Here is a 21,074-nt window from a genome sequence, read left to right as displayed (position 1 = left end):
CTTTTAAATACATACGTACAAACATCCCTTGAAGTAGGGATTCTATTATTAAATTATTTCTAGAATCGATAAACCCTACCCGTCTTTTGCCACGACAACGCCGAACTTATCAACCAAGAAGCGCTATAAATGTAAAGATGAATACGCCGAAATTCGGCTTAAATACTGTCTACCTATGATAGGTCAGGTATTTTGCCTTAGCATGTTTTAATGGCTTCATCAAAGTAAAAGTCCTGATGAAGCCGAAAAAATTCATACTATGAAAGGCAAACATTCGTTCGCGTTCTTAACTACGTACCTCTTATCATATTTAAACAAACATTAAATACTAGCAAGTCAATTATATTAGCATTATATAATCGATGGAGCCTGCGTCGACAGCATTTCGATTTCATGCTCGTTTTTGCTGTGGCATTAATATGCAGGCGCGGGCGCGTGCGCTCGTCAGCTGTTTCTATGCAAGCTGCGCGCCTTGTACGGAAACTGGATGGATTACGAGTTATTACGGCAATTACAACCACTTTCGCGATCTTTGTTCCCGCGACAATGACCTTCGCGCTTATAGCCGTGTCATTGCCTCCGTTACGTATTTTGGCAAGCGAGCGATAATTATAGTGCGTTATCACGATTTCAAGGGCATGATTATGTTTTTTACGTCGATATCATCATATGATTGTGAAAATAATAGATTACCAAAATAATGAAAAACATTTGGATAACAGGTTTCTTCATGTCAGTAATAGATTGCAGGTTGAACAATCGAACAGGATTCTTACTCGACGCGACCGCTAACAAAAACCGTTTCATGTTATTCAGCCTAACATTGTTGTCTTATCTCGTATAACAAAACCAATCAGTGTGATCCCTCTACTTTAATACTGCCCGTGGCGAAGGATGTCTAGTTGAAATGGTCGTGTTCATTTGTATGGACGGAACGCAACGCCTGTATTAGGATGCGTGCTGCGTTTATGCCTTGCTAGTTAGGGTTATCACGATTCACATTTTTATATGAATAATGTTTAGAAATTTGTTTAGGTAGTATAAAATGTATGATAATGTTGTGTTAAATACATATTTTATCATTCGTGTTTCTTCATCGACAGCCCTAAAAGCGACATTATCGTATACACAACCTGCTGAGTTTTGAATCATCTTATGACAGCTGTTAAAACAGAAATTCTAGAAACATGTCTTGTGATGAAAATGTTTATTTATTGTTTACTCTACTCGAACTTTTAATTACGATGATAAAATAATCAAATAATTCGATAAATATTTTATTCTCGGATTTCTACTTGTCTTGATGTTTATCGTTTCTGTGAACTGTAGAGGAACAAGATTACACTTGGGTATAGGTAATTTGAAACGCTAGTCATCCCTACGTGCCATTTTCATTTCCTTTTCAAATTTAATTAACTATTACTTAAGTATTTTTTACTCATTATTTGTATCATGCATACAAGTTGGTAAGTACAATGCATGGTTTTAAAGTTCACACAAATGTATATTACCTATCGAAGTCGTCTGCGATATTACACATAGGTAAATAATTATGGTGTAGAAAGAACAACGTGGGAAACGTAACGTTGTGAAGACAGTTTTCTTAGTATCCTTTGGTTACTATATAGAATGTCGATTTGACAAGCAGTTTTGTCCCTCTAAATTACGCTACGCTACTAAATTTTCTTACAAAATATACGCGTTCACCACCTGGTGCTATATTTCATAAACAAGAATATTGCCTATGAATTATAAATACGGTAGACGCATTATTTCCATATTTTATACATTGATTCATGCATGGAATTTATGCCGTCAAAACATTGCTTTTCAAATATATAACTTTTTATGTTTATTTGTATTATAAAGAGATACAGAACTCTGGTGTTTGGAAAATCATCAGACCGTTACAGTAAAAATAGATGCAGAAATCTAAAGCTAATTTATAAAAGGTTGAAGCGCCATTGCATTTTTGTACTACTATATTATATATGATATTATATTCAATATCGCACCAATATTTCAACAGATTGCTACTAACAGTTGTTTTTAAGCAGCTTAATTAAGAGAAATGTAAGCATTTTACGTCATTATATGAATTATTAAGTTAGTATACACGCTAGCCATTAATTTTCATGTCTCGTAGATCTGGGAAAGTGGCCATAAAAGGTATATGATCTTAAGATAATCCTACACAGTAGCCCTTATTCAGTTGTAATTGATGCTTTACTTAGATTAAGTTGAGGCACGTGCGTTTCTTAATTAATGTGTTCTTGTCTAGAGCGTGTATTTTATTTAAGATTAATAAAAAATCTAACCAGTTTAATCTAAAAAAGTTTGTGTGAGTGTGTGTCTGATTTCTATGTGTATCTTTGTTTCAAAGTAAATTGAAATAATATATTTCGCCTTGATGCCGACAACTATATAAGTACAGTTGAAAAATGGCGCGTTTGAATCTTATTGGTAGAACGGAATGACGCGTCGCGTGTCTGTGATTGGTGGAGTGGCCTCGGGCGCTAACGTTTCGTCTTTTGTTTTACTATTCACACCCTTGGGAGACGGTTAAACGAGTTCATATAAGCAACTCGGACGACTAAAGAAAGATTTGTTCTATTTTAGAATTATTTATGAATTTAACTAAGAAACTTTATAAGTACTCTTGTCTGGCACGCAAATTGATTAATGTTAGGTATGCTCTTGCGGGCCAAATTATTCAGCTACCCAGTACCCACACTTAACCTGAAACTTTAATTATGTATAAGCTCAGTGCTCGATACTTGAGACGTCTGGCTTCGTCATATGACTTTGGTATGTTCAGTACAATGCTTAGGAGTAATTGAAATTCTTGCAAGAAAATACCTGACTGCTTCCGTCTCGTATTGGTTAACCTTTTCGACGTATAAGGATTCGATTACCGGAAAAATTGTTTCAGTTGTGTTTTCAAATTGTTGACTGAACAAGATTGCCAAATATGTTTTAGGAGTATCGGAAGATAAATGCGAATAAAATGGCTTTAACCTCTATTTGTTTCTGAATATGACTTTCGATTTATAATGCGTAACTACAATAAAAAAACAGCGTTGGCCTAGTGGCTTAGGTGTGCAACTCTCATCACTGAGGTTGTAGGTTCGATCCCTGGCTGTGCACCAATTGCCTTTCTGTCTATGTGCGCATTTAACATTCGCTGAAAAGTGAAGGAAAATATCGTAAGGAAACCGGCTCGTCCAGAGTCGACGGCGTGTGTCAGGCACGTCTGATCACCTACTTACCAAATAATCATGAAACGAATGCAAAAATATGAGGCCCAGACCTAAAAAGGTTGTTGCGACACTGATTATTTTGTTATTTTGATAGTAGACATTTAAAAGTAAATAATATAAATTTAATTTTAAGGAAACTGTCCTGCAACTAAGAAAAGTTTATAAACATTTTTTTTTATTCTTTCATAAAAAGGTTTCATTTGACTTAATTTCAAAAAAAGTCGAATAGTGCCTGTATAATATAGTCGATATCGTATGAATTATTTAGTAAAGTCAATGATGTTAATAAATATCACCTGCGTAAACAACTTTATAAGTAAAGTAATACGAGTTTATAGCTTTAATCATTATCATAATCTAACATGTCGTAATAATTATTCATAAACCTTATTTGTCGTGTGGGAACTTTTAGTTAGGAGGCTTTGAGTTCGAGGCTCGTGTTGATTATAATTTCTATTTATTATTATCTATTAATAAAGAGTTTATTATTGCAATAGCCACGAATACGGAAACATACGCTGTACAAAAATATAGTTATTTATTTACACTTTTTTGCACAAAAAATTAACAATAGCCGTAAGAAAACACGATACAACGGGCGGCCTTTTTACAGCTACTAAGTGATCTCTTCCAAGCAACCCCAATTAAAGTAAACTGTTAAAAACAGTGAAGAAGTGCAAGAGTGTCAAACCTCTAATTTATAATAAAATATGGAATAATTTATAAATTTCTCACAGCAGAGAACAAATGTAAAGATAAAAATGATTATAATAATATTGATAACTCGAAAACTTATCGTGATTTAGTTTTGATGAAACTCATCATGACAAACTCGTGTCAAAGATTTTTTCTTTTTCCAAGACTTAAATTCCACCTAAAGATGTTCCTATACTATTTTTTATAACTATACTCATTTTTCTGCTAACATACGATAATAATTGTTTCGCTCAAAAATCGTAGCATTTCTCGTAAATAATGTTTCTTATTAGGGTTGACATTTTACGCACAATAGACCTATTGAGCGTCTAAGTGCGGAAACAGAGTCCACACATACATAGGGTTGACATTCGCGACAAAACTTATAAAATCTAGGATAATCTGTCTCGCTAAGAGTTGGTCTTCAATTGCACTAAGTAAGAAGCTATTTATAAAATTAGAACATGTCCAAAAAATCAAGACTTAAAAGGAGCAACATTGCAGTCTCGTCATAAATTAAGCAATATTCCAATTTAAATTAAATTACAATCCAATTTCAACTGTTCTACAAGCTACAAGGGACTTTTCTCATCAGTGAGCACCCTAAGCAAGTTAGTTCCCGCGAGGCAACATTTAGACTGAATTAAGTGCACTTAATCGCCGGCCGCGCATGCGCGATGCCTCGGGGAGTACAATTTGCCCGCACATCCCCGTATACTTTTTATTACACCTATACCACGCGAAGTGTATTTAACTTCCTTTAATTGATACAGCGGGATACTTCCGTCGGCTTTAAGACTTCATATTTCAAGTACTTAACTGAGTTGTCTGACCTGTACGGGTAGGTACGTTGAATGATAGGTACATCGTGTATTTTATGCATAGTAAAAACTGTCTTAGCCCGGTTAATTAAAAACTAAAAAAAATAGAAGCTCAGGCATCTTAAAGTAAAGTAAAATATGGAATAGACAGCTGTAAGATGCAATTACCATCTTTGGTCGTTGACAAACTACTTAGACCTAACAGTAAAATGTCAGCAGTGTAGCCATGTTGCCGATTCGATTGTAATCCCTCCTAATATTTTAATTTATATATCTTTGGGGTCAGAACATTTATGTATGCATAATGAACTTGTTCTATAATTTTACTTATGTATGTGTGCAAAGTTTGGTCTAATGCGCTGAAGTTTTATGACTAGCTTTAGATGCGAGCTTAAAACTTGAGGTCGCATCTCGAACTTTTTATGACGTCTACCCTGAAGTTTTCAGAAGCTTTATTAAAGTAAGTAGACTAGTAAAATGGATGAATAAGAATATTGTTGCTAAAAGTTTTCATCATAAAGTAGTGGTATCATGTCAATAAATACTTGGAAATGGATTGCACTAGTCAAAAAGGAATATATAAAAAAATCAAATCAGCTTCTTAGCTCATTCTTATGAGACTACAGTTTTCTTGACATGCCTATTTTTAAACATTACATACTATCACGAGAATAAAAAATATTAAAAAAGTCCCAAGTACGTGGTATGGCAGCACCCAGTATACATGTAGGTATTGACGAATGTACGTACTGTCTATTAAAAAAAATACCCGTTCATTGTCCCTAAACCCGTTTACCCTTTGTATTTGTAGTGTCTCCGTCGAAATATTTCGGCGTTTGACACGCGAATTGGCTTCGTTATCGCTCTCTTGTTTATTTTCAACGCACCGCGTATGTCATAACAGTTGCATCGGCTCTCTCATTTCCGACTAGACGCCCACATTCTTACAAAACGGCTACTTGCTTCATTATAAGGAACGAAACAGATGTAGTGCGGTTTCGCGGCTCGAATAATAGTCACGAATGATATCGCATTTGTGTGCCGCGAAGGCTCACATCTGCCGAAAGACGGCTGTGGGGGCAAGTTAATCAATTATTTTACTAATTCTATAAAATTCACGCCTACCGTCCTTTCATTCGTCAAGACGCAAATCTTTTATGTGTCATTACAAGGGATATTCTGTTATGATTACAAGTAGTATTGCCTGAATTTCCTTTTAACACTAAATATAGTAATATATGATTGTTTCTTAAGTCATGATTAAAACGCCCACTAGTATAGATATTACTGCATCTATCTAGGTTCGATACCCGACGAAATAATGTTTCGAGTGGGTACTCATAAAGGATACTTAGTAAAGTCTTCATTGTAAGGTTGTTGGCCTATTCCCCACTGGCAGGTCTTCTTTATTGTTATAATTAAATAAAAAATGTTCTACGTTAATCAATAAAATATTTTTCTTGTTTCAGGTAAGAGGATGATAAAATACCGGATAAGTGATGTTCATTAGTTCATTTTCTCGATAGAAAAAACATAATAACGAAGGAAGTTGTTAGATGCATAACGGTTCAGCAATGATTGTATATTGCATGTAGGGGCTACATTTGAGTGACTGAGATAACACGGCTCCCGACTGACGCGTGCGTGTGCGCCGCTGGCTAAACGGACGTGCTCAAATTATGTATACTTACGTGAAGACCATTACGCACATTGCATGGATACCGCTCGTAACAAAAAGTGCAAGGTACGTACAGTATAATAATGCAGTATATGTTGCAATGTCTGGACGTAAAAATATAAACCTTACTTCCTATAATGACAAAAATAGTAAAACAGTACAAAATGTAACCCCACTTATGAATAAAAGCTAAATGCATGTTTAAATAAAGTTTCTATAGAGAAAATTTATAAACTAGGTAATAGTACCTAGTACAAGTTAAAAAGTTCCATAACCATAATATGATGAATGTCATGAAATTTGTTGAAACGAAAGAGGTATGTCAGGATTGTAGCAAGTGAAGATCCGTGGTCTCTGCCTACATGAAAAAAGGCGTGAATATATAAATATATCAAGCTCTAACGATAGCAGTGTAGTCATAACGTTATAAGTGCTTTACAGAAGAAAAGAGTCTCGCTGTCTCTCTGTCTGTTCGGTAACCTAATACAGTTTAACCTAAGACGCATTTACCTCTTTCTGGCACGTTACTCTGAGGAGAGAAAACCATTAAAACATATTTGATTTAGCTTATAGGACGAGACCATACATTTACACCTACAAACGAAATATGATACAAAAATGGGCCCTATTCCCATTAGTTAAAAACCTTTCCTAATGTAATAATTGTCCTGCGAGCTTTGAATAAAAAGGGAACCCTTTGTTAATCTATCCCACACGTGTTACTTACATTCTTTTTGCCTATCATAAGCGAATGTGCCCGTGAATACTTCAAACGCTTCGATCGTTATCGCACTGAATTTTAAGACCATATGTCATACAAAGCTTTTTATTTGACGGATGAATTGAACGCCTACACAAATGACGAGATATACTAATTTTTTTCTTATTTTATGTTGTTCAATTTGAGCGTCGTATCGAATATATACGTTGACAAAATTTATTAAATTACCATGACCTGTCCTAGTTAAAAAGGCACGGCTACTATAGCTTTTGTATACTACCTATGAATTATCAATTTGATTTTATTAGTAGAAAAGCTGCAATGTTGAAGGTGATATGTAAAGAAAATCGACCCGTAGCTTATATGTTATATTTATGTTAATATGTCATCGCAGGTGTTTTGAGTTGCATCAGATGTTTATAAAAGAACTATCTTTTTATATTTTTTGTATTTTCTGGATACTAATCTAAACCAATATAAGCTTGATATGTACTATGATTCTTAATTTGTTATTTTTTTAGTAATTTGTCTACATTGACTTTTCATTACAGTATAATCCCTCGTATAATAATTCAATACGTGTTTGGAGATGTTGTTTACGTTGTCCGCCGCAGCAAATGGGAGTAATGCCTTTGGGATCCCCACTGCCCAAAGCCATTTGAATATTAATACGACAGTATATTCGTATAGGTGCAGCGTATCGCGCATTTCGCATATATTATCTCGGAAAAGCTTATAAATAATCAGATCGTAAGTGTGTACGGTATTCCTATTTACAGGCATAGGATAATGGACTATTCGGTATGCGGAAAACACGTTGAATGCATTAACATTTTAGTAGGATGGTATAAAGATAAAATTATGTGTCCATTTTTTGTTGTCATTAAAACATCGATACTTTCGCCCCCAAAACTTACGATAAGCAACAAATGCAATTTTCGATAACGACAACCGATCGTTCACTTCCGCTCCTTGCGACTTCAAAATCCTTTGATAAATTACTATTTCATCTTTGGATTTGGAAAATTCTTGCGAAAGTTTTACAATTCCCCTCGTTTTGGGGCGCGGGGCCGTGGGAGCGGTAATCCTTGGCTACAGCCGGGGCCGGACAATCGCCGGGGGTTTTTAATTTGGAAGCCGCCCGCTGTGAATGGATTATCAGTGCGGAGTTGCAATTAGACAGCCGTGTTGTGGTCTGCGACGCTTCCCGTAAAATGTCAGATTAACCCGCCGAAGCTACATTTAGATTATTCTAGAACGAATTTAGACTGCCGTTTATCGTTCAACACGAGTCGTGTTTGTTTTTCGTCGTCGTAATGCCGGAGGTATGGACTTTATTGCGCCGAATTCGGCCTCGCTTTAAATGCATTTTCTTTGACGTTCTCATGTATTATGTATACCGAGTACCCGTGCCATATAACAAGGTGCTCAGGTAGAGAAAATTTGACTATTATATTAAGAAAACACTTTTTAAACGGATTGAAGCTATGTATTATTATTAAAAACATATAATTATTTACATAATTTTAATTTTTTCCGACGTTTCGCGTGCTTAATTATAAGTTTTTAATAATAATACATAGCTTCAATCCGTTTAAAAAGTGTTTTCTTAATGTGTAAAAGCTATGTTAACAAAAGACAACACTTGACTATTAGACGTTTAAGAATGCATCTTTTTAAACCGCGTGTTTACTATAGATAATAGAATGAATAAATATGTGTTTAAAGAGGAAATTTATTCGCGATGGGGAGGTTACATTTCGTCATAATGGTGGTGAATAGCTGAAACATCAAAGCTAGTTGCCTCGTGGGAATATCGCCGAGTTCAACTCGTTTAGCTTATTATTTTTTGTTCGTTTGTGCTTCATGGCGACGGCAACGGTTGTTATTGGATTATTTTCGCTTTTATTGGATCAATTGTGATGTTTATCGTTGCTACTGGGTAAACGAAATATTTCTATAAATAATGGCAAGCTGCTGTAAGTGAATGTTTTAATGCTTCAATGAGTGACTCCATTTATTGAAATTGTCTTCTATTTTACTGACGAATTTATAGTTACATTTCAATGAGCCTTTTGAAATATACCTTACCAATCTTAAATAAAGGTTGCATTCGGTACATTTGTATATACAGATGAAGTTATAAGTTCAACAAAATCTATAACTTTATAAATATATATAGTTTATTACGCTATTACGAAGGGGACGAAGGCGCTTCTGGCTTCGATTTTTATTTTATATTTAATGGTTTAATTGGTACACAGTTTTAAATGAAGTGAGGTCCATACTGCAATACTAATATAATTAACGTAAGAATATATTTCTATATTAGTGTTTTAATATTCCAACTATCCTTAATCAGTAAAAACTCGGTGACAAACGTAGTACTACAGTTCTATAAATAGTGAACAATGGGACAGTGCAATTTTTCATAGAAACTACGTCACCGGCCATTCATACCGATAACATGTGTACACAACAATGGTTATGTTAATGATTTACGATTAAATAATACCATGAATACTCACTGCCCGCTCGATCGATAAGACGCCATCTGGCAAGAGATGCTAACAAAAATGAGTTGCCGTTTTTCGACTGTGATTAATGGTTTTAATGTAATATAGGCTATTGCCTAAAATCAACAAAACAAAGTTTAGAAAAGCTAGTTACTTCAATTTAAATAATTCTAAGTATGTGTGTAAAAACAGAGACTACAAAGTACAGATATTTGACTCCTAATAGCATAATAGTTTTTACATATACTTTTCGTTTATATTGATATATATACAGGATACGATTGCAATCCAGTTGCGGTAAAATGTGGGTTATATGTTTTTTATTACAGGCAAGTAGGTGATCAGTCTTCTCTACCTGACACACTCCATCAACTTTTTAGGTCTAAGGTATGTTTCTCGCGATGTTTTTCTTCACCGAACAAGCGAGTTTTATTGCGCAGATAGACAGAGAGTCCTCAGCTGGGGTTCAAACCTACGACCTCAGAGATTGAGAATGGCCAATGCTCGCCAAATTTGCAATCGTTTCAAATGTATCTTCCATCGTAAAAATAGTGGTAACACACTTAACCCTCTAAAACTCTTTTTTTCTGCAACTTTTCTAATATTAAAAGTTTTTTCTATAAATTAATGGGTTTTTTTTTTAAGTTTGTGGTATCCTAGAGCCCCCGGAGACCTATGAACTATTGACCTTAATACCGAAACAAAACTTTTCACCATTAGAGCAGGCAGTTAATAAATTTCGCACACAATAACGCACCCCCTATTCAAGGCCTCGGGGCTCAATATTGCATTAATGAGGGCATCGAACAATGCCATTTAATTTTCAACTAAAAGACTTCTATATCTGACAGTTCCATCTACATGTCACTAAGATTATGTAAATAAGGTACAAATTCGTTTGAATTTATTTGTAAAGGGTAAGTTGGAAACTGGGGGTGGTACGTGCGTTTCACCTAAATAAATATGTCCTGACTTTAACATTTTTATTTTACTTTATGGTCAAATCTTTTAATATTGTTATGATATACGAATAGAACATTTTAATCTGCTTTACATATTATATGTTGTTTATTAATAACTCGTGTTACAAAAACACTGTACATTGATAACAAGGACTTTAATTTCATTAGTATTGTATTAATGAGGGCTTATTCTTCAAGACTACCAGACGCATATCGTAAATCTTAGGCAATAAATACTTAGCTTGGCGTGATGCCAGACCATAGACTTCGGAGACTTAAAAAAGTAGCAAAGTACTGACAAACAATTCTAATCCACCCCTATAACACAAGATAAAAACGTCTTTCTTGTTGATCGTGATTGCAAGACAATATTCTAAACAAAAATCTTATTCGCGTTTAAATCCTTAAATACCTGATACACACGTAAAAACAATGTTAAAACACCTGTACCTGAAGATCTTAAGAGCTTATTTTATCAATCGAAGTGTTTTTGTTTGCACCACATTCAGTGTTATTATTAAAATGGCTATTAGAAATAAACAAAGTTTAGGTATAAACAAGTGGTCATGCATCAGCTGGACAGATCGGGGATTAGCATAATCGGAGATGCGCACGTGTGCTCCACGCGTCTATGTTTCTTTCAAACTACCCTCTAAATCGTCCATTGTCTGCGCATGATTGTTTGATCCATTCTCATGTCACATCACGGTATACCAAATAGAGGGTTGGCAACTCTAAAACCTCTATTGTAGTGTATGCAAATTGGTTGCGAATTTGATTAAAGATAAATGAATAAAAATTGCAGTGCGCCTAAGTCCAACGACTGCTGTTTTATAGTTTTTTTTATCTAAAGCCTGTCGCATTTTCATACGGCTGGACAGTAAGTTTAAAAAAAAGATAAAAGAAATATTAACAAACATTACATTTTGTACTTACATTATAAAGGTTATAAAGGCAACGAAACGTTGAGATAAAATATTCATTTTGGTATCCTTATACATAATATACTTCTATGAGCACTACTAGCGTTTAAACTAAGCCTAGCTTGTATCTTAAGCATCACCTAGTTTCCAATATAACTTCTATTACTCAGTGATAACATAGTTCTAATGGTCAAAATAACTTTTTGTGATTTTTCGTTACAAGTAAATAGATATAGTAAATATGTACATAGGAATTTAGTGAAGTTTATAACTTGCAAAATGGAATTAAATTTATAACATTAGAATATATAACGGTCGTAATTAGATTTTTTGAAATCAAAAGTGAGAAAGTGTAAATAAGTGTTATTAAAAGCTCGATTTCATACATTTTATTGGTTCGCGATCGCGTGATAAGTGCGTGTTAATTAAAGGGTTTATTACTTCCGTCAATTAGGGAAATTCTACAGTCGACGACGGCTTGGACAGTAATTATTTATATTAACAGATTAATTAGTTATTAATTGGTTCCCAATCAACACGTCGAGATTTTTTTATCGATAAGTTGGGGTGATGAAAGTACCATTCACAGTGTTTTCTTTATAAGAAATGTATCTGCACCTACATCATTTAACAATAGTATCTAGCTTTACTTCAGTATAATAATTAATTTAAGTTTAACCTTAAAAGCATATTAAACATAAGAAAGTGATCAATAACACCACTAAAGTCTCTATTAAGGGGGAGACACTCTGTTCTTGTGTTCTATAATTATTGTGAGTGTATTTTTAATGTGTTCATTTTTGGTATTACGTATATTAAAATCATTATAAATTTGTAAAATTTAGCCTATTCATCGACGTAACTGATGTCAAACAAAACGATGAAATCGTATTAATACGCTTTGAAACGGCATTAAGCTATTAAAATATGGGGGACTGGGACTGAAATTTTATACCAAAGCCTAATAATTATTTATTTAGCAGTTTACATTACAAACTAAATTTTATAAATTATTTAAACAAGACTTGCTACAACGGATTACCTTTATTCGCTATTTCCATAGTTACACGTTTTACCTGAATTTATGAATGCATAAATTGCCAAGAAATTCACATTTGTCAATTGCTCGTGAGACTTGAACGCGCAGTCTAACGGCTACAGCCGACGACTTAGGTGGGCTGCAATCCCTAAAGATTAAATTCTGATGAAGCTATTATAGGCTTTATTGCCTACAGTTTGAAGCCAGAGTCCCCTGAACGTGTTGCTTGTTTAAAGTCGGGTGGTAGACTGTCACGACGTTTGCTCAAGGACTACGTACTTGTAAGTCTCTTGTTTCGCTCGTAGTGGCCTACTTACTGGGATTATAGAAAACGAGAAACATCGTCATAAATTAATAGTTATGCGCTTCCTTGTTGCTAAAACTGATGTTCTGTCATTTATATTCGAAGTAACTAGACAATTCTAATAGATGACTTTCTTACATTCTGCTATAAAGAAATCCTTCTGTGAAAAAAGTAATTCGATACTAAATTTTCTGTGTAAAAAAGTAGTTTAAGTATCCATCAAAGGTAGTATATGTGAATAAATGTTAAAGTTGATAATTTTAAACAGGATTTTAAAAGATACAGAGAAGATTGATGATTTTCGCATATGTATATATCCTAAAATCAGAGGACATGAATGTGCCGCGAATATTTGGGGAACAGGCGCAATGGCCCGTGGCGGTTGTAATGTGCCGCGAGCCGCCCCACCCGGTTTGTTCACACAACGCCTCTTTTTTTGCTACCACTGAATTATGGTTTCTAGATGCGGCCTAAAATATTTATTTTGCTTACTAACTGTTCGGTTATGTTATTATATCAGGTTAGCGAATAACAAACACTTGACCTTAATAATTGGTGTTATTCAGACTAAGTTCAGTGTTAACTTCAGTGTCTTTTAAGCTTTACCGATTGGCTGTCGACTGGAATTTATTTTAAACCAGGTGATTTTATATTATTTCAACTACTAGTAGTGTGAGTATGTGGGCTAATACGTGGCACATGGACTACATTGGCTGGGATAGGAACGGGCAGTTAAAAAAATGCCCAACTGGTATCCGAACTTTAGACCGGCTGAAGGATCTATAGAGTGGCAGGACCTGCTGCAACTGAAAGCCAGCAATTAGTGGGAAGTGGCACAGGACAAGGAGAGCTGGATATTTCTCGATTCCAAGACCAGGCCAGCGGAGTGAGCGCTAACCAGTGTGCACATCAAAACATCTGACCAGTCCTTAGTTATCCGAAAATGATTTATAAATACGTTTTCTAAAACCTACTTAGAAAACCATTGTCTTGCAAAGTGCTTAGTTAAGTTTAAATAGTAAATCATTATTAAAAACCTTTGTCGGTTAACGGCCTGCACAGATATTTATTACTGAGTAAATTTTATGTTATGCATAACAGTACAGTTTATTGCTGTAATAAATTTATAGTTCATTAAGCGGCCTTTGCGGGAAATACCGATTGTGAACATAGAAAGTACATTACTATCAGGAGTAAAATGAAGATAATATCTTAGTTATAACATTAGATAAATCTTTTTGTAACAAGTTAATTAATTTTATTAGAATTTTAACGTAATATAGAAGAAAATACATTCGTAAGCTAGTAAGTATTGCTGAACATAAAATTTATGAATCTCTCTAAAAATATTACGCCTTACTGAGACTACGAAGCTATTTTTTTGTTGTTATTATAAATACATATACACTTTACTACATTGGTTACATAGGTTTTATATTACGTTTATTAACCGTAACTGTAGTGTAGATAAGTGAATTACGCTCAACGGCTATTTTATACTCATAAGCCATGTATTTATATTGTAGCAAGAGCCTTGATTAGGAATGTTTTATGAAAGTTATGACCTGCACGTGTTCAAAGTTTATTATATTATTAGATAGTAAACATACGTAAACCGTACTACTCTCAAGACAATGACCTAATAAGATCATATATATTAACATATCTAGTTATATTTAGGTGGTTGTCCCTCGCTGTAGGTTAGCAGAGCGGCGGGCAAGGCGGGGCGCTCTATCGATCACTTGTCTGATTGATACCACTATCAGTATTATTAATTGCTACATACAGTGCAATAACCTTCAGTTATATGACTTTAACTATCATATTGGTAGTTGGTTTGTACAAAACATTTAATCCTGTATTTAAAACCGAAAAGTGTTGTATCGGGTCCATGAACATGAAATAACGAAAAATTACCAAAAAAAAATGTCTTAGATAAATATCATGTGTTAACTAATGGGTTTCATTGTTGGACTTTTAGAAAAAAAAACATATATTAAGTATGTTTGCTTTGTCAGTTCCAGTTACTAGTAACACGATTTAAACCAATAATAATCAATCGAAATTTGTTTATGTTAGCCGATGGACGGTGTTTATTTAGGGTTAAAATTTCCTAATCATTTTACCATGTAAACACATTTATAATTTCGTGTCATTTGATAAATGAGTATATTCGTATAGAATCATACATTCTACTTTCCAAAAGATTTGGTTGACAACATACTAACATAGTTCATCGATTGCTCTTTGGCTACGTCTATTTGTATGACAAATCGTTCAACGGTCGTATTTACGCGCAAATTTAGTCCAAATATTTTACGCAATTCTATTCAATCCTTTATTATTCGAAAAACGAAATGTGACGAAAGACGAGTAATTTGTAAGTTATAAAACAGAATTCGTTTTAATGAGGGGTAAATTACACAGTCATATTAAGTGAAATGTTTTTTTATCTGTATCAAACCTACATCTTCATGGCTTCGTGCTACTTTCATCCTCGAGGTAGTGGGTTCAAATCCCGCATGTCATCAATATCTATACGCAACAAAGGCTCGTACGGTGAAAGAAAACATCGAGCCGAAACAGGTCTTAGAAACAAAAAACACGACGACGTGTGTCAGGCACAGAAAACTGATCATCTATTTGCCTATTAGAAAAAACAAACAAAGAAGTCTGAGGCCCAGATCTTGAAGAGCCACTGGTTAAAATTACGGCAGACTTATATTAAATTGGTTCCGGAACTGTTCTATAAAATTGTTTGCTTACATTTTATTTCACTTTAATTAAGGTGAAATAATAGGTGCATTTATTTACGCTAAACTCGTAAAACTCATTCGAGTTTGTAATTTTTAATTGCCTTGTACTTTAATGGCGCCTCTATGGCGGAATTTGAGACAGTCCGTGCGCCGGGGCTTAAGGAATTTTCGACCTGACTTACTTGGAAGGCATTGATAGGAATTTTATTTCTTGATTTAGAAAGTTATCAGTGGGCTGTCACTTTTTTGTTAACCTGGCCTGTATACCTCGTATATTGCTTTTAATATTCCCGCTGTACAGGGTTTATATTAATTATATCCACAAGCCACTATCAAAATCAAAAGGCATAAAAACATAAAGTTATAGACATTTTCCAAATGGTTCTTTTAAAAAAAATACACCTCGTACACCAACTTCTTCAGATTATTTAATGACTAAATAAGCGTCAAATGGAGTAAGTCTTGAAAGTATTTTATAATATATTTTACCTTAAATTAATGACAACCTTGTTGTAAATAATGTTTGGATTTCGTAAACATTAGTGATCCTACAAGATTGTACGTTGATTAGCGGAAAGCTTGTTCCATAATTCATAAATCAGGCTCAAAGTTTTAAACTTCGTACATTAATCAGTTTGGGCTCAGCTGCTTAGAAATACTTACTCGGTGACAGGACTTCTAGGGTAAAGAAAATATTACTAAAACAACACTTATAGTTGACAAGATAAAGTTCAAAATCGTCTGATAAAATTTTCCAATATGTTGCACTTCTATTGTTTGACGATGGTTGAGGGTTGTCAGCGATGGAAATAATTGCTCTTGGTATATATTGTTTTTCTATTACTGATTGCTATATCACTTTTTACAATAAAGTTTATGACTTTATACTTCATTATTATATTCAACCCTAGCTGCCCCACGCGTACTTCATTTTTCCTATGATAAATATGATTCTTTTACTTAGTCAATCTTCTTAGTAGCTACGTACCATATGGAACAATTTGCTTTGTCATCCTATACAGATTGTCCGCTCTTCCAGAGTAAAAACTGGTTTTTATGTTTTTCCGTGCATTTTCTTAATTATAACCTTTCTCAGAGTTCAAGGAATTGATAGAAAAAATACTCGAATTAGTCCAGCCATCTTCGGGTTTATCAACATATTTATATATTATAACATTTGCGATTCATTTTTAGTTATATAGAAAGTAGTAGTACATGCAAAATTTTAAAGTATAATAGTCATCTGTCTAAAATATAAAAATCTTGAAAAAATGTAGGTGCACTACTGCACTATCTCATTTTTGATATTTTCGTGCCACAGTAGTCTATAAATCGTGTAACATATAATTGTAAGATTTCTTCTAGGTATATCTAAAATCAGTGATGCGACCACCCCTGTTTTCGGACCAATAGGTCGTTAATCACAGCCCTAATGCGCGCAGGCGCACTCTGCCCACCCTAATTTTATTTTAAAATTCTAACCTAAAGCCAATGTGACCTTTAGGGGTCGGAGTAGACGTTAAAGAATTACTATTGTTTGCAAAACTGACTGCGTATGCAGAAATATTAATTGTATTGGAACAGTAATCACTTTTACTTACTGGAACTGTATGATATTGCAATATATACTAATATCTAAGCAATAAATAAATATTAAAAATAACCTATGTTCGGGTACGGGCTTATATTCGTATTATACGTAATAATAATTTTATATCAGTACACGACCTCCGACGGAGTGAAAAACTCTTCCAAATTCCAATCATTTCCCGCTATTCCTTTAATTTCGTCTTCCCAGGTTTCCTCTCTTTTTGTTTCTATTGGACAACTCTAAATTAAGGTTTTTTCACCAAACTGTGTATAACATACGAAGAAAAAAACAAAACTTAAGAATATAAGACTTGTCGACTTCTCTTGCCTTGTAAAAGACACAGACTTGATTATGGCTTATTATTACCTATTATTAATATTAATAATAATTGTCCATTAGGACCAACTTGGTCCAGTTATTGCATTGCATTGGAACACTTAATATGTTATGTTTTTATTATAATTTTTTTTTTAATATTATTTTATACATTTAATTCGCAAAGTTCATGCGTGCACTAGCAAACATTAAATTTATTTTAGTGTGATTACCGTGCTATGTATCACTGTGCTAATGGACTAACGATAATGTAGCCGTTACCCGCGAATAGCTTCGCAATTAATGACGTTTTATTGATGCCGTATCGATAATTACCACTTAGTAACAGCAATGGTATGTGACCATGCTAATATAATAAGACACAGAACATTTACACTTAGAGTAAGGCGCAAAGATACAACCCCCATCCCATCCCATCCCATCAATGTATAGATATATCAAGTTTGTAAGTTTTAAAGTGAGAGTGGACAAATGTGTTGGAGATAATGCTCTTGCTATTTGAATTTACACCATGGTTAGAAGCTCGGTTCTAAAACTTTGTATTGCAATTCCATTAACGATCGTTCTATATACTCAAATTTATGCATATCCATGGATGGACTACTGAACTTGAACTATGTCATCCCCTTTGAAACAACGCACATCTAGAAGCACGCTGGAGTTTCTCTTCTTCGTTGTTGATATCCTTCCTTGTTAAAACAAGTAAAGGAGTGGAACTCCATGCCCCTTCCATCTTCCCTGAACAGTTTTATATGCGTTTATTTGAGCAGCGATAAATAGGGCTCTCCTGGACAGGTGTGCCATCCAATAGGCCGCATAAAAATTAACATCAGGTGGGATTATGGTCAAATGCGTGTTCAGTCCTGTATACAAAAAAAACTATGCACATACAATTAAATAATACAAAATAAAATGAGTTGCCTGGAAGAGAACGCTCAAAATCGAGAGGCTGCCAAGAGGGCAGGGTATATTTAATTATGTCAATTGTATTTATGAAGTTTTTGCAACGGACTGTTAATAAATAAATAATAGTAAAATATGAACATCCTTAAAGCATTGTTTATTTTTCGTATTTCAACCGTAAAGTAAATATCATTGAACGTAAGACTTCATAATTTTGATACTTAAAGGCAAAGAAATAACCACTATCTAAACAACTCGATTACGAAGTTGTTCTGTAAGTTGAAGAAATTACTAGAATTATAGCCCTTAACGAGAAAACGCTGCATCTGCATCCTAGTCGCATCGTGTTGCAACGCCGGCTATTGATTGTTCCCACGGATCTTGCACACTGGCTTCTAGAATTTCTGGTTTCTGCGTTAATTGAAAACAAATATGCTCTAATACACATTATAGTTCGCTGTACATAATAAAGATAAATCTTTCTACTAATTTATTGATTACGGTAGTTAATGGATGCGCTTAAATTATAACTATTTATTTGAATTCTAACGACGTCGCAAACATAATCATAGTAAAAGTCAATGTTGGAGTATGTAATCCTCGTAAGAAAAGGAATTTTTAAAATCTATCGCATTTACCGCGAAGATGGTTCAGAGGAGTTGTTCGGATTAATACCTACAGCGGAGTTTCGTCCTGGGACGACGAGGCAGAATACAAAATTCCAATCGAATCACCTCAACGTCCGTCGTTCCACAACTGAGTGTTTTTTTAAGGCAATTTTTGCCGAGCACCACTAGCTGCCCACTGAAGTATTTCCGAACCAATTCGACTAAGGGTCTCTGGCATTGAGAGTGTTCGTGGACACTTAACATCAGTGGGCCTCCTGCTCACTTGTCGTCTGTTATATAAAAATAAATATAATAATGCTTCGTAATGGTTATGAGAGTCAAATGTGCTATCTATAGAAATAAACTATAGATTACTTTAATCCATACAAGTAGATATCCGTCCGGCAATGTAAAGTTGGTCAATGCATTTACCGGTCATAAAACAGGGGATCTCTTGAACTACACTCTCTATCTACGTAGGATCGAATGTAGGTGCGGCGATACGATGCGATTTATATGGCGTGGGTTATATAATATTACCATAAATTAATATGACTTTAGTATTTGTCTAGTTTTGAGGTTCTTTTGGCTTAGGTTTCTTAGGATTATCTGTTAATAAAGGTACGAATAAAACGTATACGATTTTCATATATATCTACAAGATGAGCTCTTTTTTTCTGAATTTAAAAAATAGGTTTGCCAACGGGCATTACACCAACATTTTACATATAAAAAAAGAAAATTTTACATCCTTGAACAGTCAAACAAAATTTAACTATTACTACGAAAATAATTCTCTACAACACTGGAAATTTTGATAACTATTTTAATTATGTCCTCCTAAGATTAAAAGATCTAATTCAAAATTCTAAGCATAAACTTACATCTGCATTACCAGGTGTTGCTGAATAAATCAATTGATTCTTTCGTAATTATCTATAAAATTCTCCATTATAAATTATTACCGCACCTTTAAGTTATCCCACACCTGTGGAACCGGCTACCGAATATTAGAAACCTGTCTGCACCCTTTGGACATAAGGGTCTCGTGCCGCTACCAGATCTGTAAAACAAATACGATATTATTCATTCCATCAAAGAGGGTTAGTACACATCAGTGGTATAAAAATAATACCGACAAAGTCGACATTTACTTATTCATACTAGTAATATTTTTAAAAGGTGTAGTGATGTGTGCTTAGATGAGATGGCTGATCATGTCTTCTGTGTCGCCTCGAAAGAATATAGCCTGAAAGAACCTACGGCTTACGAATAGAACCTAATAGATCCTACCAATCTGTGGCCAAACCCCAATAGTATAAGATTGTAGCGTCATGCATTATTAATATAGGGAACTGGGACCGTACCGTACGTATATAGATACGTCAAACCTGAAATGAATAAGTCCGATTTCCACACCTCTATACTTAAAATGCGTTTTAAGATGTTATCTTTTGTTTTTTAAGGTTGCACCAAAAATTTCACACTGCATCAATTACTTTGTTTTGCATTTTGTAACCGATACGCGAAACGATAAAAAAAGCATCGAGAATGCAAATGAACTACCTACACGTTGACACCGGAAAAGATTATACATATTTATTTGTATTAAAAGCGTATTTTTAGAGATGAATTTTGAAAGAGCTCGCTCTCTGTTCATATCTGGAATATTATGTGTAAAAACATCTATAAAGTATTTAACTTTTACTGAATAGCGATAGTTTTATTAAGCATCTTGCAAGCTTTGACGCAACTAAGTTAAGATACCGCAGTACAGTTACAGTAAGTTTGACAAAGTTCTAAAAACGACATCTCAACGTTGTCTTGTTTGATCAAGTTCTTTATAACGGCATTAACATAACATTAAAATCGCGTAACACAAGATTTTTTAAAACAAATGTTGTACTGTGCGGTAAGAGAACCAGCGTAGCAGTTGTACTATATTATGTATTAACAAAAA

General features: G+C 34.2%; 1 protein-coding gene across 1 annotated transcript in view; it reads left to right on the top strand.

The window, feature by feature from the left end:
• The first annotated feature begins 6,456 nt into the window (after positions 1-6,456).
• The window catches only part of LOC123710640 (zinc finger protein jing), an 87,607-nt gene continuing 72,989 nt past the window's right edge, over positions 6,457-21,074 (top strand). Inside the window, exon 1 of the mRNA XM_045662664.1 lies at positions 6,457-6,521. Within this exon, the coding sequence (XP_045518620.1) occupies positions 6,457-6,521 (65 nt within the window). The remainder of the gene's footprint in view (positions 6,522-21,074) is intronic.

This window comes from Pieris brassicae, chromosome 6 (assembly GCF_905147105.1).
Source record: "Pieris brassicae chromosome 6, ilPieBrab1.1, whole genome shotgun sequence".
In the NCBI taxonomy this organism is placed as follows: domain Eukaryota; kingdom Metazoa; phylum Arthropoda; class Insecta; order Lepidoptera; family Pieridae; genus Pieris; species Pieris brassicae.
Note: the sequence above shows the minus strand (reverse complement) of the source record. Positions and strands in the feature narration are given on the sequence as shown.